The 20,914-nt window shown below is 38.3% G+C and overlaps 1 protein-coding gene and 1 long non-coding RNA gene across 2 annotated transcripts in view; one reads left to right on the forward strand and one right to left on the reverse strand.

Moving 5' to 3' along the window:
• The window catches only part of LOC145532184 (uncharacterized), a 50,840-nt gene that overhangs the window by 13,659 nt on the left and 16,267 nt on the right, over window positions 1–20,914 (forward strand). The window lies entirely within an intron of this gene.
• DNAJC1 (DnaJ heat shock protein family (Hsp40) member C1) overlaps window positions 1–20,914 on the reverse strand; it is a 188,364-nt gene that overhangs the window by 3,332 nt on the left and 164,118 nt on the right. The window contains exon 10 of the mRNA XM_081556715.1: window positions 584–632. Coding sequence (XP_081412841.1) covers window positions 584–632 — 49 coding nt within the window. The remainder of the gene's footprint in view (window positions 1–583; window positions 633–20,914) is intronic.

The following is a 20,914-nucleotide window of genomic DNA, read 5'->3' on the forward strand; positions in this document are numbered from 1 at the left end:
CACTGAGCCCTTAGCATCCACGCCCTGTCCTCCCCAGGCAGACGTTTCCAGATCTCAGGGTTTGCTGGTTGCCGGCTGGTTACATCGAGTACAGGGACCTGTATTTAAGTAGAGTTGGAAGGTTGAAGAGGCACTTCTTCCTGGTTTTAAGCAAACAGTATGGGGCTCTTACAAAATTCCATTTAGTCTTTGAGAAAATGGATTCTGAAAAACATATATTCTTGGGGAAGCTGCTTGATCTGTTCTCAAGGATGCTGTGTGTGTGCAGTGGCAACTGTGGTCAGCGTGGAAAAACAGTATAGACTGGCTTTCCCGTGTGTCCCCTCCCCCCAGCTCCCCCATACTAAAAAAGAACAAGGTTTCTACAGCTCCTCAAACTTATTTAAGTACATCTTAGCACCACTGTGTGCGCAGGGCTGGATTGGCTGGTGGGTGCTTGTAAATGGACCCTTTTTAAAGAGATGACCAGTAGAGTCCATTGGGTACAGCTATTAAACACCATCATTTTTAAAGCAGTTGTGAAAGAGCGGTTGTTTTGAAGACATAGCTTGAGATTACTGGGATGGAATGGGTGCTGACTCACCTGGGGAGCAGGTAACTGAATCCTTCAATTGCTTGGCTTTGGTTGTCACCTGTTTCACAATAAAAAAGAGAAAAGCTGACTTTCCACATGTTTATTGTAGGTGAGGTGACCTATTTCATACAAGGTCCGTGTGAAGGAACAGAGTTTATTGAACCTTAGACCTGGATGGACCCTCAGTCATCAGTTCAGTCCATTCTTTCTAACCAAAAGAAAACTGAAGCCCAGACAGATTAAATGAGTTGCTCCAAATTATCAGTCTAATCAAGTGGCAGAGTCAGGACAAGAACTCAGCCCATTCATCCCCCTTATACAAGGCTGCTTCTGAAGATGTACTAGTTTTTCAAAATTATTATACAAACACATCATGTTTTTTAGGTACAGTTTCCTGGAAGAGTATCTTTCTTCACTGGAGACTATTATACCAATGAATATTATAAACAGTGGAGAGATTTACTCTTAAGCTAATGATGTTATAATATAAAAGTCTTTCTTTGCATCCCAGAAGGAAACCCTGAGAGCACTAAGACTGATACTGGAGGAAGGACCTCTTGGTGGAGTAGGGCAGTTTGACCCAAAAACCATGAGACATTTACATATATATACACGAGTGGTCCACAGAAAGAATTATTCCCTTTCTTCTAAATAAATGGTATTATATTGTATGTCTCACCTTACAGTTTGCTTTTTTAATTTTTTCCACAACTTTTTTTTTAATTTAATGATGTCTTAGAGGTCTATAGATAGACTTCCCTTTTTAAAACTTCTATAAAATTTACATAGAGTGGAATGTACAGACTTTAAATACACATTTCAATGAATTTTGACCAAAACATGCAGCCAACATTCTAATCAAATTATAGAACATTCCTGTTAGCCTAGAATGTTTTCCCTGTGCCCCTGAGTCCATCTCAGCCCTACCATAAACAACCACTGCTCTGACTGCTGCTATATATATACTTTAAACAGGAGATCAAAATTAAATAAAAAAATGGATAGTTATCTGCTTCAGTGCATTTATTAAACCATCCTCTCTCCATTTATTAACTTTATTGAGGTTACATTCCATTGTATACATGGAATACATACTTTGTATTCTATTCCCCTTAATCCATGTAAATTCTTGAACCAATATTTCACTGCTTTAAAGAAATTTGAAAGTAAAACCTCAGAAAATATCCTGTGACCAGCTCATAGTTACATCTTGTATTTGGTCTTGCTTCCCCCTCTGATTAGCTGGAGCTATTTCCAATCCTTTGTCTGTCTCATGTATTACCCTCTGTAATATGTGGATAAAACGGCTAATACCTTTTGTCTGTTAGGGATGTTTTAAGTTTGAAATAAGCTCTTAGCATGATACCTAGCAGATGTTAAAGGCTCAGTAAATATTACCTATTATAGTTGATGTGGATCATTTGTTTTTCATTCATACAAAGGGCAGAATTAGAGAAAATATTTAAAGCTACTTAGAAACACTCTTTAATTCTATCCCCTACTTTCCACTCTATGAATGACCTTGCTTATTTTATGGGAAAAAACTTGAGGTTATCCAATGTGAGCTTCCCTGACTTCCAGCTTTCCCAACTCAAAATTCTGACTGTATCACCATATATCTTTCTCACATTTTATATAACCTACAATATCCTCTTGTATATTTTGAATCATCCCTAGATCACTTACAGTACCTAATACAATCTAAATGCTGTGTAAATAGTTGCCAGTGTGACGCAAATTCATGTTTTGCCTTTTGTAACTTTCTAGATTTTTACCCCCAAATATTTTCCATGCAAGGTTGGTTTAATCTGTGGGTGTGGTGCTGACCATACCACAGGCTTCCTTGTCTAACTGCCATTAAGTCTCTTACTTAGAGATCTCTTAGCTCCTCAAACTAAACAAATCCCAACCTAAACTCATCAGTTCAGTTCAGTCGTTCAGTCGTGTCCGACTCTTTGCGACCCCATGAACCACAACATGCCAGGCCTCCCTGTCCATCACCAACTCCCAGAGTCTACCCAAACCCATGTCCATTGAGTCGGTGATGCCATCCGCCATCTCATCCTCGGTCGTCCCCTTCTCCTCCTGCCCTCGATCTTTCCCAGCATCAGGGTCTTTTCAAATGAGTCAGCTCTTTGCATCAGGTGGCTCTTCGCATCAGGTGTCCAAAGCATTGGAATTTCAGCTTCAGCATCAGTCCTTCCAATGAATATTCAGGACTGATTTCCTTTAGGATGGACTGATTGGATCTCCTTGCAGTCCAAGGGACGCTCAAGGGTCTTCTCCAACACCACAGTTCAAAAACATCAATTCTTCTGTGCTCAGCTTTCATTATAGTCCAACTCTCACATCCATACATGACCACTGGTAAAACCATAGCCTTGACTAGACGGACCTTTGTTGACAAAGTAATCTCTCTGCTTTTCAATAACTTCTCCGCTTTTCCTTCCTTTTCCTAACAGTATTATCATCCCAGTTACATAGGCTCAAAATGGAAGGGCCAATTTTGGGGACTTTTTTCTTCCTCTCCAGCCAGCTCCACATTCTTCACAATATTGATTCCATCTGTTCCCATCTCAGATCTCCACCACCTGTATTAGTCCTTCATTCTCTAACTAAATTAATATAACAGCCTTCTTAACTGGTCTAAACTTACTTGTTAGCAGTTCTATGGAATAATATCCCTAAGGCAGAGTTCTCGTCAAGTACCTTTGATGGCTCACCAGTGACCATACAACGAAGTGTTCAATTCTTAACCTGACACACAGGGAAATCCACAATCTATTTTCTTTCCTGTATGCATCCTGTTGAACAATTAATGCTCCCTTTTGTTGTTTAGTTGCTAAGTCACATCTGACTATTTGCGACTCTATGGATGGTAGCCCGCCAGGCTCCTCTCTGTCCATAGGATTTCCCAAACAAGAAATCTGGAGTGGGAAGATCCTGCAGTGGAAAGATCCAGGGGATCTTCTCAACCAAGGAACCGAACCTGTGTCTCCTGTGTTGGGAGGAGGTGGATTTTTTTTTTAACCACTGAGCTATCTTAACGCTCCCCAGATGGTCACAAATTCTCCACCCTGCTAACAACACTGTAAAGGAATTATACTCCAATTAAAAAAAAAAAAAAAATTCCCTACCCTGTACTCTTAGCCATTGTTAACATTTGTCTGAAATGATTTTCTTTATCAAACCTCTCCTTAAATATATGTCCAGAGCCAAACCATCCTTCAAGGTACTTGCAAGTGTAACCTTCTTCTTGAAGATTCCCCCAATGTCCACCACCAGAACTACCAACTCTGGTGACAATATATCTTCTCTCTCAATTTCTACTGTACTTTTAAAGATTTTATGTTTTTACATCATCATACAATAAAATTACCTTTTCTTCTTTTGTACAGTTCGATGAATTTTAACACATTTATAGATTCATGTAACTATAGGGTACACAACCTACATATAGGATATGGACGAACTCTTTTTTTTTTTTAACTCCTGCATCTTATTATTTAACAAAATATTTTGGAGATTATTCTAGAACAGTACACGAAGACTTTTTTTTTTTTTACAGCTGAGATATAATTCACAGACTATACAATTCATCCACTTAAAGTGTATAATTCAGTGGTTTTTAGTATATTCAGATATGTGCAGTCATCATCATGACCAATTTTAGCACATTTTTATCACTTCAAAAAGAACCCCCATAACCATTAGCTATCATTCTCCATCCTCCTCATCCCACCCCATTCCTCATCAAGCAGTAAGCAACTATGAATCCCTGTAGAGATTCTATAGATCTATGGATTCTATAGATCTAATAGAGGATCTATAGATTCCTCTATTCCAGACTTCCATATGAATGGAATCATATAATATGTGCATTTTTGTGGCTGGCTTCTTTCACTTAAGGTCATGTTTTCCAGGTTCATCCAAGTCGTAGCATATATCATTACTTCATTTCTTTTTATTGGGGAATAGTTATTCCATTGTGGATATATCACATTTTGTTTATGTATTTATCAGTTGATAAACATTTATTTCCGTCTTCTGGCTATTATAAATAATGCTGCTATAAACATTTGTGTATAAATTTTTGTGTGGGCATATGTTTTCATTTATCTTTTTTCTTTTTGTGGGTGGATAGCAGCCTGGTAGGCTACAGTCTATGGGGCCGCTAAGAGTCGGACACTACTGAGCGACTTCACTTTCACTTTTCACTTGCATGCATTGGAGAAGGAAACGGCAACCCACTCCAGTGTTCTTGCCTGGAGAATCCCAGGGACGGAGCAGCCTGGTGGGCTGCCGTCTGTGGGGTCGCACAGAGTCGGACACGACTGAGGTGACTTAGCAATAGCAGTATGTACCTAGGAGTGGAATTGCTGTGTCATGTGGTAACTCTATGTTTAACTTTTTGAGGAACTGTCCTACTGTTTTCCCATATGGCTGCACCATTTTACATTCACATCAGCAGTATGTGAGGCTTCTGATTTCTCTACATCCCTCCTAAAACTCATTATCTGATTTTTTTGTATTATTCCACATCTTAGTGGGTGTAAAGTGGTATCTTGTGGTTTTGATTTACATCTCCCAAGTGATGAGAGATACTGAACATTTTTTTTTTCATGTTTATTGGCTATTTGTATATTTTCTTTGGAGAAATGTCTGTTCAGAGCCTTTTTTATTTGGGTAAGGGTTTTTTGTTTTTTTATGTGCTACATGGCATGTGGTATCTAGTTCCCCAACTAGGGACTGAACCCACACACTCTGCAGTGGGAACTCAGGAGTCTTAACCACTGGACCACCAGAGAAGCCCCAGATTTGTCTTTATTATTGAGTTGTATGGGTTGGTTCTTTCTATATTCTGGATATAAGTCCTTTATCAAATAAAGGATTTGCAAGTATTTTCTCCCATTGTGTAGGTTGTCTTTTCAGGTTCTTAGTGGTGTCCTGGGAAGCATAAAAGTTTTTAATTTTGATGATATGCACACTGCTTGGACTTTTGTTGTCCTATTTAATACTTTTGCTGAATCCAAGGTCATGACTTACCCTTCTATTTTCTTCTAAGATTGGGCTAGCCAAAATGTTCGTTTGATTTCTTCTGTAAGATGTCATGGAAAAAAAACCAAATGAACTTTTCTGCCAACATGATAGTTTTATAGTTTTAGCTCTTTATGTTTAGGGGAATAGCAGCCTTAAATAACAACTGTAAATTTTCTCATCCATGAAAAGGAGATATTTTTCCATTTGTTTTGACCTTCAATTTCTTTCAACAATGTTTTTAGTTTTTGAAGTGTGTACTTCTTTTTGTTAAATTTATTCCTAAGTATTCTGTTTGATGCTATTGTGAATGAAATTATTTTCTTAAAGTATTTTTGTACATTTATGTTTCCTGCAATCGTGATGAATTAATTTTATTAGTTCCATTGGTTTTTTAGTTAATTACTTAGCATGTTGTAAGTGTAAAATCATGTTATCAGCAAACAAGGGCAGTTTACTTCTTCCTTTTTAGTCTTACTTTTCTCACCTAACTGTCTGGCTAGAACCTCATAAATGTTGAATAGAAGTGGTGAGGGCAGACATCCTGGTCTTATTCTTGATCTTAGTAGGAAAACATACTCTCTTTCACCACTAACCATGACTTTAACTGAGGTTTTTAGTAGATATTCTTTATTGGGTTGAGGCACTTCCCTCGTATTTCTAATTTGTTATTTTATCATGCAGGAGTGTTGGATTTTGTAAGATGCTTCTAATAAGATAATCTTATTTTTTATTCTATTAATATGATGAAAGTAAAGTTAAAGTGTTAGTTGCTCAGTCGTATCCAACTCTTTTCAACCCCATGAACTGTAGCCTGCCAGGCTCTTCTGTCCATGGAATTTTCTAGGCAAGAATACTGTAGTGGGTTGCCATTCCCTTCTCCAGGGTATCTTCCCAACCTAGGGATCGAATCCAGGTCTCCTGAATTGCAGGCAGATTCTTTACCATCTGAGCCATCAGGGATGATATAATAATTTTATGATGAGTTAGCCTTTGACTGTGTGGATCACAGCAAACTGTGGAAATTCATAAGGAGATGGGAATACCAGACCACCTTACCTGCCTCCTGAGAAATCTGTATGCAAGTCAAGAAGCAATAGTTAGAACTGGACATGGAACAACGGACTGGTTCCAAATTGGGAAAGGAGTACATGACAAGGCTGTATATTGTCACCCAGCTTCTTTAACTTATATGCAGAGTACATCAAGTGAAATGCCGGGTTGGATGAAGCACAAGCTGGAATTAAGATCATCAGGAGAAATATCAATAACCTCAGATATGCAGATGACACCATGCTTATGGCAGAAAGTGAAAAGGAACTGAAGAGCCTCTTAATGAAAGTGAAAGAGAGTGAAAAAGCTGGGTTAAAACTCAGCATTCAAAGAAATATGATCATGACATCCGGTCCCATCACTTCATGGCAGATAGACAGGGAGACTTTATGGCAAACAGTGAGACACTTTATTTTCTTGGGCTTCAAAATCATTGCAGATGGTGACTGCAGCCATGAAATTAAAAGACCTTGGAAGAAAAGCTATGACAAACCTAGACAGCATATTAAAAAGCAGAGATGTTACTTTGCCAACAAAGGCCCATCTAGTCAAAGCTAAGGTTTTTCCAGTGGTCATGTATGGATGTCAGAGTTGGACCATAAAGAAAGCTGAGAGTCAAAGAACTGATGCTTTTGAACTGTGGTGTTGGAGAAAACTCTTGAGAGTCCCTTGGGCAGCAAGGAGATCAAACCAGTCAATCCTAAAAGAAATCAGTCCTGAATATTCATTGGAAGGACTGATGCTGAAGCTGAAACTCCAATATTTTGGCCACCTAATGTGTGACTTAGCAGCAGCAGCAGCAGCAATACAAAGAACTCACTCATTGGAAAAGACCCTGATGCTGGGAAAGATTGAAGGCAGGAGGAGAAGGGGACAACAGAGGATGAGATGGTTGGATGGCATCACCGATTTGATGGACATGAGCTTAAGCAAGCTTCAGGAGTTGGTGATGGACAGGGAAGCCTGGCGTGCTGCAGTCCGTGGGGTCGCAGACTCAGACATGACTGAGCGACTGACCTGAACTGATGATGTGTGTGTGTGTGTTAGTCGCTCAGTTGTGTACGATTCTTTGCGACCCCAAGAACTGTAGCCTGTCAGTATTCTTGCCTGGAGAATCCAGGGATTCTCCAGGCAAGAATACTGGAGTGGATTGCCCTTCCCTTCTCCAGAGGATCTTCCTGACCCAGGGATGGAACCTAGATCTCCTGCATTGTAGGCAGATTCTTCACCATCTGAGCTACAGGAAAGATCTATGAACTGATGATGAGTTCACATTAATTAAATTTCAGATATTAAATCAACTTTGCATTCTTAGAAATCCCACTTGATTAGGGTATTAATTATTTTTATAAGTTTCTAGATTCAGTGTGCTATATTTTCTTGAAAAATTTTACATCCATATTCATATGAAATACTAGTCTGTAGTTTTCTTCTCTTGTCTTTGGTTTGCTATTAGGGTAATACTGACTTATAAAATGCTTTGGAAAGTATTCCCCCTCTTGTATTTTTGGGAAAGTTTGTGAAGTTTTGGTATTAATTCTTCTTTAAATGTTTGGTAGAATTCAGCAGTGAAGCCATATAGGCCTGGGCTTTTCTTTGTGAATAGTTTTTTTTTTAAGTTACTGATTCAGTCTCTTCAATTGTTTTTTTTTTTTTTTTTAATGAATTTATTTTAGTTGGAGGCTAATTACTTTACAATATTGTAGTGGTTTTTGCCATACATTGACATGAATCAGCCATGGGTTTACATGTGTTCCCCATCCTGAACCCCCCTCCCACCTCCCTCCCCATCCCATCCCTCTGGGTCATCCCATTGCACCAGCTCTGAGGACTTGTCTCATGCATCGAACCTGGACTGGCGTTCTGTTTCACATATGATAATATACATGTTTCAATGCTATTCTCTCAGATCGTCCCACCCTCACCTTCTCCTACAGAGTCCATAAGAATGTTCTATGCATCTGTGTCTCTTTTTCTGTCTCGCATATAGGGTTATCATTACCATCTTTCAAATTCCACATATATGTGTTAGAAATATCAATAACCTCAGATATGTGGATGACACCACCCTTATGGCAGAAAGTGAAGAAGAACTAAAGAGCCTCTTGATGAAGGTGAAAGAGGAGAGTGAAAAAGTTGGCTTAAAGCTCAACGTTCAAAAAACTAAGATCATGGCATCTGGTCCCATCACTTCATGGGAAATAGATGGGGAAACAGTGGAAACAGTGGCAGACTTTATTTTTTGGGCTCCAGAATCACTGCTGATGGTGATTGCAGCGATGAAATTAAAAGACGCTTACTCCTTGGAAGGAAGGTTATGGCCAACCTAGATAGCATATTTAAAAGCAGAGACATTACTTTGCCAACAAAAGTCCATCTAGTCAAGGCTATGGTTTTTCCAGTGGTCATGTATGGATGTGAGAGTTGGATGGTGAAGAAAGCTGAGCGCCACAGAATTGATGCTTTTGAACTGTGGTGTTGGAGAAGACTCTTGAGAGTCCCTTGGACTGCAAGGAGATCCAATCAATCCATCCTAAAAGAGATCAATCCTGGGTGTTCATTGGAGGGTTTGATGTTGAAGCTGAAACTCCAATACTTTGGGCACCTCATGCGAAGGGTTGACTCATTGGAAAAGACCCTAATGCTGGGTAGGACTGGGGGCGGGAGGAGAAGGGGACGACAGAGGATGAGATGGTTGGATGGCATCACCGACTCGATGGACATGGGTTTGGGTAGACTCCGGGAGTTGGTGATGGACAGGGAGGCCTGGCATGCTGCAATTCATGGGGTCGCAAAGAGTCGGACACGACTGAGCGACTGAACTGACTGTATTGGTGTTTTTCTTTCTGGCTTACTTCACTCTGTATAATGGGCTCCAGTTTCATCCATCTCATTAGAACTGATTCGAATGTATTCTTTTTAATGGCTGAGTAATATTCCACTGTGTATATGTACCACAGCTTCCTTATCCATTCATCTGCTGATGGGCATCAAGGTTGCTTCCATGTCCTTGCTATTATAAACAGTGCTGCGATGAACATTGAGGTACACGTGTCTCTTTCAATTCTGGTGTGTATACCCAGCAGTGGGATTGCTGGGTCATATGGCAGTTCTATGTCCAGTTTTTTGAGGAATCTCCACACTGTTCTCCATAATGGCTGTACTAGTTTGCATTCCCACCAACAGTGTAAGAGGGTTCCCTTTTCTCCACACTTTCTCCAGCATTTATTGCTTGTAGACTTTTGGATAGCAGCCATTCTGACAGGTGTGAGATGGTACCTCATTGTGGTTTTGATTTGCATTTCTCTAATAATGAGTGATGTTGAGCATCTTTTCATGTGTTTGTTAGCCATCTGTATGTCTTCTTTGGAGAAATGTCTGTTTAGTTCTTTGGCCCACTTTTTGATTGGGTCGTTTATTTTTCTGGAATTGAGCTACAGGAGTTGCTTGTATATTTTTGAGATTAATTCTTTGTCCGTTGCTTCGTTTGCTATTATTTTCTCCCATTCTGAAGGCTGTCTTTTCACCTTGCTTATAGTTTCCTTTGTTGTGCAGCAGCTTTTAATTTTAATTAGGTCCCATTTGTGTATTTTTGCTTTTATTTCCAGTATTCTGGGAGATGGGTCATAGAGAATCCTGCTGTGGTTTGTGTCGGAGAGTGTTTTGCTATGTTTTCCTCTAGGAGTTTTATATTTTCTGGTCTTACATTTAGATCTTTAATCCATTTTGAGTTTATTTTTGTGTATGGTGTTAGAAATTGTTCTAGTTTCATTCTTTTACAAGTGGCTGACCTTAACTTTTAATGTCTTTTTTTATTCCTCTATTATTGCTTTCTTTTGCATAAGTGAATATTTTCTAATGTAGCTTTTTTTTTTTAACTGTACTTTATTTTGTTTTTTTTTTTAGAGGTTGCTCTAGGGTTTACCGTATACATCTTAACTTATGATAGTCAGCTTCAGATTTATACTGTCTTAATTCAGTGATATATAGAAACATTACTGCTATATAGCTCTGTTCTCTTTACCCCTGTACTGTAGTATGTCCATTTTATATACTGTATCTATTCATGTTACAAACCCAGTAATACTTTTAAAATTACTACTTTACCTTCTGTAGTGGTTTACCCAGCCCATATAGCTTTGCTTCCACTCACATCCTTTGTGCTGTTATTGGTACATGTATTACACAAATATTACCTTTCTATATGTTATAGGCCTGAGAATAACATGTATCTATTATTTACAACTGCTTTCTAAATCAGTTAAGGAGAAAACATGTATTTATACTGTCTTTTATAATTACCTAATTACCTTTCCTGGTGCTCTTTTTCATGTGGATTCAAATTACCATCTGGGGTCACTTGCTTTCAGATTGAAGAACTTCAGTTTTTGTTTACATTGAAAAGTATTTTTGCCCTTTTTTTTTTTTTTTTTTGATAAATAGCTTTGCTGGATGTAGGATTTCTGGTTGGCAGGTTTTTCTTGAGTACTCTGAATATGCCATTCCATGGCCCTCATGGTTTATGTTGAGAAGAAAGCTGTTAATCTTATGGGGAGGGGTTTCTCTTCTAAGTCAGAAGTCATTTCTTTCTTGCTGCCTTCAAGATTTTCTCCTTATTTTGACTTTCTGCATTTTTATTATGATGCATCTTTTGTTGACATTCTTGAACTTATCCTACTCAGGATTACTGAGTTTCCTGATGTATTTAGGTTAGCATTTTTCAATAAAATTGGAAAGTTTTCACCCACACACTCTTTGGACTTTTTTCCCTCCTTTCTCTCCTAACTCCCATTATGCATATGTTGATGTTTTCTCTGAGGCTCTGTTCACTGTTCTTTTGTTTTTCCCTCTGTCCCTCAGCTTGAATTTCTCCATTGACCTATCTTTAAGTTCGCTAATTCTTTCCTCTGTCAGTTTAAATCTACTGTGGAGCATCTCTAGTGAATTTTTAGAATTGTAATTATTATACTTGAATTTCCATTGGTTATTTTATTATTTTTTAAAATAATTTCTATCTCACATGTTTACAAGTGTTATTTTGAGGTCTTTTTCTGTGAAATCATATATTTGGTCACTTTTTTTTTTTTAAGTGTTTATTTATTTGGCTGTGCCAAGTCTTAGTTGCAGCATACAAGATCTTCAGTCTTTTAGCTGTGACATGTGAACTCTTAGTTGCAACATATAGGATCGAGTTCCCTGACCAAGGATTGAACCCTGACCCCCTGCCTTGGGAGTTCAGAGTCTTAGCCACTGGACAATCAGGGAAGTCCCTCTTGGTTCCTCTTCCAGGGCAGTTTCTTTTGCCTTCTGTTCTAATGTGTGGGTCATATTTTCCTGTCTTTTCATGACTCATTATTTTTGTTCAAAACTGAACTTTCAGGTAATACATTGTAGCAGTTCTGGTTAGTGATTTCCCCTCACCACACCCCTCCCCCAATTAAGATTTGTTTTATTTGCATGTTATTTTAGTGGATGGCTAGATTATCTTAGTGAGGCCTATTGCTCTCTGCCCCTACAGCATTAGGCCTGATGTTGTTTCTTGGATAGGTGTTGTGTGATGCCCAGTCATCTTGGGATGCTAGTCTAGTAGTATTTGTAGGACTCTCTTCCTCTCTTTACCTGACCACAACCAGCTGTTAAACTCCATTAATTGCTGGCTGAAGCTCTGTTTTCTACAAAATGCATGAGGGCATAAATTACTCCACAAAGAAATCAAATCAAATTGTGGTTCCTTTGAAGGGATGGTTTCTGAGGTCAATATTTGGTATCTGTTACGACTCCAGAAAGACTCCTCCCAAAGAAGTTATTATCCATGCGTTGGTTTTGAGAATATGTGGTTACTCCTTGTACTGACAGAGAATTCTGAATACAGTATAGGGCTTCTTGACTTATGTTGGGGTTGTTGTTGTTGTTGTTCAGTCACCCAGTTGTGTCCGACTCTTTGCATCCCCATGGACTGCAGCACACTAGGCCTCCCCATCCCTCACCATCTCCCGAAGTTTGCCCAGTTTCATGTCCATTGCATCAGTGATGCCATCCAGCCATCTCATCCTCTGATACCCTCTTCTCCTTCTGCCCTCAATCTTTCCCAGCATCAGGGACTTTTCCAGTGAGTTTGCATCAGATGACCAAAATACTGGAGCTTCATCTTCAGCATCAGTCCTTCTGACAAGTATTCAGGGTTGATTTCCTTTAAGATTGACTGGTTTGATCTCCGTGCTGTCCAAGGGACTTTCAGGAGTCTTCTCCAGCACTACAGTTCGAAGGCATCCATTCTTTGGTGCTCTGCTTTCTTTATGGTCCAGCTCTCACAACTGTACATGACCACTGGGAAAACCACAGCCTTGACTATATAGATCTTTGTCGGCAGAGTAATGTCTCTGCTTTTCAACACATTGTCTGGGTTTGTCATAGTGTTCCTGCCAAGAAGCAATCACCTTCTGATCTCACGGCTGCAGTCACCGTCCACAGTGATTTTAGAGCCAAAGATGAGGAACTCTCTCACTACTTCCACATTTTCCCCTTCTATTTGCTATGAAGTAATGAGGCCGGATGCCATGGTCTTATTTTTTTTAATATTAGTTTTAAGTTGACTCTTTCACTCTCCTCTTTCACCCTCATCAAGAGGCTCTTTAGTTCCTTTTCACTTTCTGCCATTAGAATGGTATCATCCACATATCTGAGGTTGTTGATGTTTCTCCCGCCTATCTTGATTCCAACTTGTAACTCATAAAGCCCAGCATTTCTGATGATGTGCTCAGCATATAGGTTAAACAGACAGGGTGACAGCAGACAGCCCTGTTGTACTCCTTTCTCAATCTTGAACCAATCTGTTGGTCCATACAGTGTTCTAACTGTTGCTTCTTGACCCACATACAGGTTTCTCAGGAGACATGTAAGATGGTCTGGTATTCCCATCTCTTAAGAGCTTTCTTCCACAATTTGTTATGATCCACACAGTCAAAGGCTTTAGTGGATCACATTTTGTCAGAACTCTCCACTATGACCCATCTGTCTTGGGTGGCCCTACACGGCATGGCTCATAGCTTCACTGAGTTGCACAAGCCCCTTTGCCACAACAAGGCAGTGATCCGTGAAGAATACGTTGAAAATGTTTTTACTACACCTAACCTACTGAACGTGAACACCAAAGCTTTTGGCCAGATGGTAAAGAAACTGCCTGCAATGTAGGAGACCCAGGTTTGATCCCTGGGTCGGAAAGATCCCCTGGAGAAGGGGCATGGCAACCCACTCCAGTATTCTTGCCTGGAGAACTCAGTGGACAGAGGAGCCTGGGGGGCTACAGTCCATGGGGTCGCGAAGAGTCAGACAGGACTGAGCAACTAACATGTCACTTAAACATACTCTCAACACTTACATTAGCCTAAAACTGGACATAATCATATAACACAAAGCCTATTTTATAATAAAGTATTTTATATCTCATGTAATTTATTGAATACTGTACTGCAAGTAGTTGTAAGTGTATCAGTTGTTTACTTATAATCACTTCACTGCCACTAGCCAACATCATGGGGAGTATTGTACTGCATATCACCAGCCTGGGAAAAGACCAAAAGTCAAAATTCGAAGTATAGTTTCTACTAAAGGTCCATTGCTTTTGCACTATCATAAAGTTGAAAAATAGTCAAGCTGAACCATTGTAAGTCAGGGACTATCTGCATATATCACAATCTGGACTATCCATACCACACAAAACAATAGCTACTATAATCTGAGTCTTTTAGATCCTCAGTTTTAAATATGAAATGAATGGTAAATGTCACCATAATCATCTTGGGGCCATACTTTTCTTCTACTTAAAAAGGCATTTTAAACATGTAAGAAAACAACTGGTCAACTTTCCAATTTTATGTGGTTCAACAATTATTTTAATATTCTATCCTCTTTGCCAAGAACGTATCTCCTGGTGCCACAAAATGGTTGATCCTTTTTTTCCTGAGAATTCCTCTTCATTAGTTTTTGTTGAGAACATTTAAGTTCTCACTTAGCAAATTTCAATTATACAATACAGTGTTATCAACTATAGTCACCATGTTATACATTAGATCCTCAAACCTTATTCAACTTATAGTTGAAAGTTTATCCCTTTCCACCAACCTCTCCATATCTCCCCCATCTCCCAGTCCTGGCAGCTACTTTTCTGCAATTTTTCTATGAATCTTGACTTTTGGCTGAATAATACTCCACTGCATGTGTGTGTATAAACACATTCTGTGCACACGTGCATCAGTTGAAGAACACTTTTGTTTCCATACACCGGTAATGCTGCTGTGAAAATGGGAGTGCAGATGTCTTTGAGAGAACAATTTTGTTTCCTTTGGATATATACCCAGAAGTGGGAGTGCTGGATCATATAGTAGTTCTGTTTGTAATTTCTTGAGGAAACTTCATAAAGTTTTCCATAGTGGCTGTACAAGTTTACATTCTCACCAAAAGTCTGCAAGAATTTTCTTTTCTCCATATCCTCACCAGCATGTTATCTCTCTTGTTTTCTTCATAATAGACACCCTAACAGGTTCTGAGGTGATACCTCACTGTATTTTGATTTGCATCTCCTTGATGATTAATGATGTTGCACATTTTTCATATTCTTGTTAGCCACTTATAGGTCTTCTTTGGAAAAAGTCTATTGAGGACTTTTGCCCATTTTATAAATGAATTATTTGGGTTTTTTTGGTATTGTATTTCTATGAGATCCTCGTATATTTCAATGTTACTCCCTTATTGGATATATAGTTTGCAAGTATTTTCTCCCAATCCATAGGTTTCATTTTCATTTTGTTGACGGTTTCCTGTGTAGAAGCTTTTTAGTTTTATGTGGTCCCACTTGTTTTTATTTTTGGTTTTGTTACCTTTGCTTTTGTTGTCAAATCCAAAAACTCAACACGAAGACTAATGTCAAGGGGCTTATTCCCTACATTTTCTTCTAGTTTTATGGTTTGGGGTCTCATGTTCAAGTCTGTCTGTCTTGAGTTAGTTTTCTGTACGGTGTAAGACAGAAGCCTGGTTTCATCCTTCACATGTGACTGTCCAGTTTCCCAACACCACTTGTTAAACAGACTATCCTCTTCTCATTGTATATCCTTGGCTTTTTCAAAAATTAGTTACCCATATTAATAAAACTAAACCAGTGGGTTTATTTCTTTTAAGAATTTTTTTTTTTTGGAGTATAAGTGCTTTACACTGTTGTCTTTCTGCTGTACCACAAAGTGAATCAGCTGTATTACATACATCCCTCCTCCCTGGACCTCGCTCTCACCCACCGCCCACCAGCCCAGCCATCGAGTTCATCACAAAGCACTGACCTGAGTCCCCTGTGCTCTACATATGCAGTAGCTTCCCACTGGCTGTGTGTTTACATAGGGCAGGATATACGTGTAAAATCCTAATCTCCCAATCCGTCCCACCTTTCCTTCCCCCACTGTGTCCACGTGCTTGTTCTCTATGTCTGTGTCTCTCTTTCTGCCCTGCAAGTAGGTTCATCTGTACCATTTTTCTGGATTCCACATATATGTGTTGTTATACAATATTTGTTTTTCTCTTTCTGACTGACTTCACTCTGTATAAGACTCTGGAGCCATCCACATCTCTATAAATGACCCAATTTCATTCCTTTTTTATGGCTGAGTAACATTCCATTACATACATGTACCACATCTTCTTTATACCTTTATCTGTCAATGGACATTTATGTTGCTTCCATCCCCTGGATATTGTAAATAGTGCTGCAGTGAACATTGTGGTACATGTGTGTTTTTGAATTATGGTTTTCTCAGGGTATATGCCCAGCAGTGGGATGGCTGGGTCATACAATAGTTCTATATTAGGTCTTTTAAAGGAGCCTCCATATTGTTCTTCATAGTGGCTGTATCAATTTACATTCCCACCAGCAGTGCAAGAGGGTTCCCTTTACTCCACAGCCCCCCCAGCATTTGCTTGAAGATTTTTTGATGATGGCCATTCTGAATAGTATGAGGTGATATGTCATTGTTGTTCCGATTTGCATTGCTCTGACAATGAGTGATGTAGAGCATCTTTTCATGTGCCTCTTTTTTTTTTTGAGCAAATGTCTGTTTAGGTTTTTTGATTAGGCTGTTTTAATATTGAGCTTCATGAGCTGTTTGTATATTTTGCAGATTAATCCTCTGTTAGTTGCTTCATTTGTAAATATTTTCTCCCATTCTAAGGGTTGTCTTTTCATCTTACGGTTTCCTTTGCTGTGCAGAAGCTTTTTAGTTTAATTAGGTCCCATTTGTTTATTTTCATTACTCTAGGATATGGGTCACAAAAAGATCTTGCTGTGATTTATCTCAGAGTGTTTTTCCTGTGTGTTCCTCTAAGAGCTTTATATAGTGTCTGGTCTTACATTTAGGTCTTTAATCCATCTTGAGTTTATTTTTGTGTATGGTGTTAGGGAGTGTTCTAATTTCATTCTTTTAAATGTAGCTGTCCAGTTTCCCCAGCACTGCTTATTGAAGAGATTCTTTTCTCCTTTGTATATTCTTGCCTCCTTTGTCATAGATTAGGTCACCACAGGCATAGGGTTAGGGTAGGTGTGTGGGTTTATCTCTCTGCTGCCTATCCTGTACCATTGATCTATATTTCTGACTTTGTGCCAGTCCCATACTCTTGATTACTGTAGCTTGTAGTATAGTCTGAAGTCAGGGAGCCTGATTCCTCCAGCTCTGTTTTCCTTTCTCAAGATAGCTTTCGTTATTAGGGATCTTTCATGTTTCCATACTAATGGTAAAACTTTTTGTTCTAATTAAACCAATGGGTTTATTTTAAACCAATGGGTTTATTTCTGGCCTCTCTATTATGTTTTTTATGTTTTAATGTTCTGATTATTATCACTTTGCAATATAAGTTGAACTCAGAAATGTGATCCCTCCAGCTTTTTTTTTTTCCAAGATTGCTTTGGCTATCTGGGATTTTCAGACTATTTTTTCTATTTCAGTAAAAAATGCCATTAGAATTCTGAGAGGTTTTATTTTGGATCTGTAGATCACTTTAGGTGGTATGGACATTTTAACAGTATTAAATTCTTCCAATCTTGAACATGGGCTTCCCAAGTGGTGCTAGTGGTAAAGTCAAGAGATGTAAGAGACATGGGTTTGATCCCTGTGTTAGGAAGATCTCTGGAGGAGGGCATGGCAGTCCACTCCAGTGTTCTTGCCTGGAGAATCTCAAAGACAGAGGAACTGGCAGGCTCCCGTCTATACGTCACAAAGAGTCAGACACAACTGAAGCAACTTAGCATGCAATCATGAATACAAAATATCTTTCCACTTATTTGTGTCTCCTTCAGTTTCTTCCATCAAAGTCTTATAGTTTTCATTGTATAGATCTTTCATCTTCTTCGTTAAATTTATAACTAGCACTTTATTCTTTTTGATGCTATTGTATATGGAATTGTTAATTGCTATTTTTGATTGTTGGTTGGTGTACAGAGTTACAACTGATTTTTGTATAGTGATTTTGTTGCCTATCATTTTACTGAAATAGTTTATTCTTAACAGTTTTTTGGTGGCATCTTTAGGGTTTTCTATATGTAATATCATGTCATCTGAAAATAAAGATGATACTGGAAGTGACTTGGTTTTCACTAAATCCATTTCTCTCTGATTGATCTAGATGACTTTGATAACATGAGTGCCAGTTTAGTAATGAGTGTTTAGTATTATCACTAGCATATTCTATAATGCATTTTCCAGTTACTCATTCTGCTTTTATATCATATACAGTTATATTAGATATGGTCTCTTGTCTGTCTTAATGTAGGTTTGTGGCTTTTCTCTAGCTTCCTTTTGGGAGAAGACCTATATTCCTACACGGGTGCGTATAGACAAGGCTTCTCTTCTTCCTCAGTATGAGAAAAATTAATATTGTGGGCTACTGGCTTAGGTGGGCTTTTGGATAACACTGTCCACGTGTGTATTAAGTTACCTGGATTGTAGAATTGTAGGTAAATGTGTTTCACCATGTTCTGATTCCAAGCAGAAAATACTTTATAATCCTGTTTCTTCATGTAGTTACACCTAAAGTTATCTTTAAATATCTTACAAAATAGGGGGTTTATAATCTCAATTCTGGGATATATGGGTTTAGGCTGGAGTGAATGAAAAAAACTTAAAATAGGTTTCATTCCTTCCAGTGAAAATACTGATGAAAGTAACAGAAAATTAAATTAACAAAATGAAAATTATATTCCATAGGGCACAGTTAGAGTCAGTGAGCAGTTACATAGTGGCACATTTCTACTCAATATACAGAAGAATTTTCCAATTTTCTGAGCTATATAAAGTGTATTACTCATATTTCTGGCATCCTCAGATAACTTAGAAAATAAATACTGGCTATTAGTGATAACCTCAAGTTATATTTTTCAAATTCTGGCTGACTTAGTGACATTTTAAGTATTCTAATAATAAAAATTATGTAACTGTGAGGTTCATTCCAGTTGGCCCTTAAGTAAACACTGATTTGAACTGCACAGGTTTGAACCACTTATAAGTGGCTTTTTTCCAATAAAATGTACTAAAGTACTATACAGTTCACAGTTGGTTGAATCTGAGGAGACAGAACTGTGGGTACAGAGGGCTGACTGTAAAGTTATATGTGGATTTTCAACTGTGTGGGGCATCCGTATGTCTGTCATGCTGTTCAAGGATCAACTGTATTTTCATTTGGTTGTATTTAATTTTGGCCAACTTTCTGCTGAATCTATCACTCGTTATAATCAGGGACTATTGTAATTTCAAATAAAAAGGGCACTCTGTTACCTGAACATAAAATAAACCACCTGAAAAATGTTTCCAACTAGTAGAAAGCAGTGCTGTTCATTCTTATTATTTCTCCAATGTCTTTAAAATTTTTCTCTGGATTCTCTGTCTGGATAGAAAATACAAGAAATAATAATAGTGTTCATCTTAATCATTAACAAAGAGGGCCTTCCATTAACTTCCTGATTATCTCTATAAGTAATGTAGATGGCCCATTTACTGAGAGAATATACTAATGTCAACAGACAGTAGTATAGTTTTGCAAATATTTTTAGTCTTACCAGCAAGATATTGTGACAACCCAACATATGTTTACCCGCTTTCCTCTTTTTTAAATGAGGAAATTTTTAGCACAAGGAAGCAGTTTTAAATTGCATTAACACTTACTAGCATCTGCCTAAGGGTCACTCACCATCTATTGACTTGATGTATCTCTGAGCTATACATAAGACAGAGTTAAGCAAAAAATTCATGATAATAAAATAAATCCCCACCATAAAGTATGATGCTATCAGACCATAGATTATACTGTGAAAAACCAGTTCCCTTCATGAATAAAACATCCATGGTATTCAAAGTGGATGTCATTGTAACTAGTAAATTGGATCTAGACTTGAAAGTGGATCTGTCCTTTTGGTAAGATATAAGGTTCTGATGAGTGAGTAGAAATTACAAACTCAGTACATTAGTAATAGAGGACACTAAACAAGATCCAGGGAAAAACAAAAGAATGGTAAATGGGAGTCTATATAGAAAATGTTTCATGTAGTCTGCAAGTATGCTTTGCTTGAGTGAATCACCGAGGAAGAGGAAAAGTGTTCAGTGAGAGCTTAATGAGATGCTGAATATTTCTGTGGTTCAAGTAGTCAAAGGAAAGCAACCACTTCTAGAGCTCTGTGGAATTATAGCCCCATGGATTGGCCAGTATCTTGGGACATGAAATACTTAGCTCTCAGATTTATCACCCAGAACCTCAGAAAACCAAAAGATTTCACTTTGAAGATAATATCTGATCTAGGCACAACAAACAAATAGTGCTGCCTAAATACAGGGTTAAAAAGAAAGTCTTTGCTAAACCAAGATGATGGTGTAGCTTAAATAAGAGTCAGACAATCTGGGTTCTAGTCCCAGGTCGCCGTTAACTAGCTTTGTGGCCTTGAACTTTTATTTCTTTCTGTAACTCACATCTGCGATGTAATTATTATAGAGATTTACAATTGTGTAATGGTTCATAATAGCAAAGTATTTTCATAATGCTCTCATATGTCACCTCCCAGCTGCCCTGTGAAATTCAGATGACAGACAAACTGAAGCTCAGAATGATATAGGGAGGGACCTACAGAATCACATAGCCCATGAATGGTGGTGGTAGGACACCAAAGCCAGGTTTTCTTTTAAATTCTGTTCTCTTCCCACTTCTTTATCCATAAAACAAAAGAGTGCA

This window comes from Giraffa tippelskirchi, chromosome 13 (assembly GCF_054371585.1).
Source record: "Giraffa tippelskirchi isolate mGirTip1 chromosome 13, T2T-mGirTip1v1.2.pri, whole genome shotgun sequence".
NCBI lineage: Eukaryota > Metazoa > Chordata > Mammalia > Artiodactyla > Giraffidae > Giraffa > Giraffa tippelskirchi.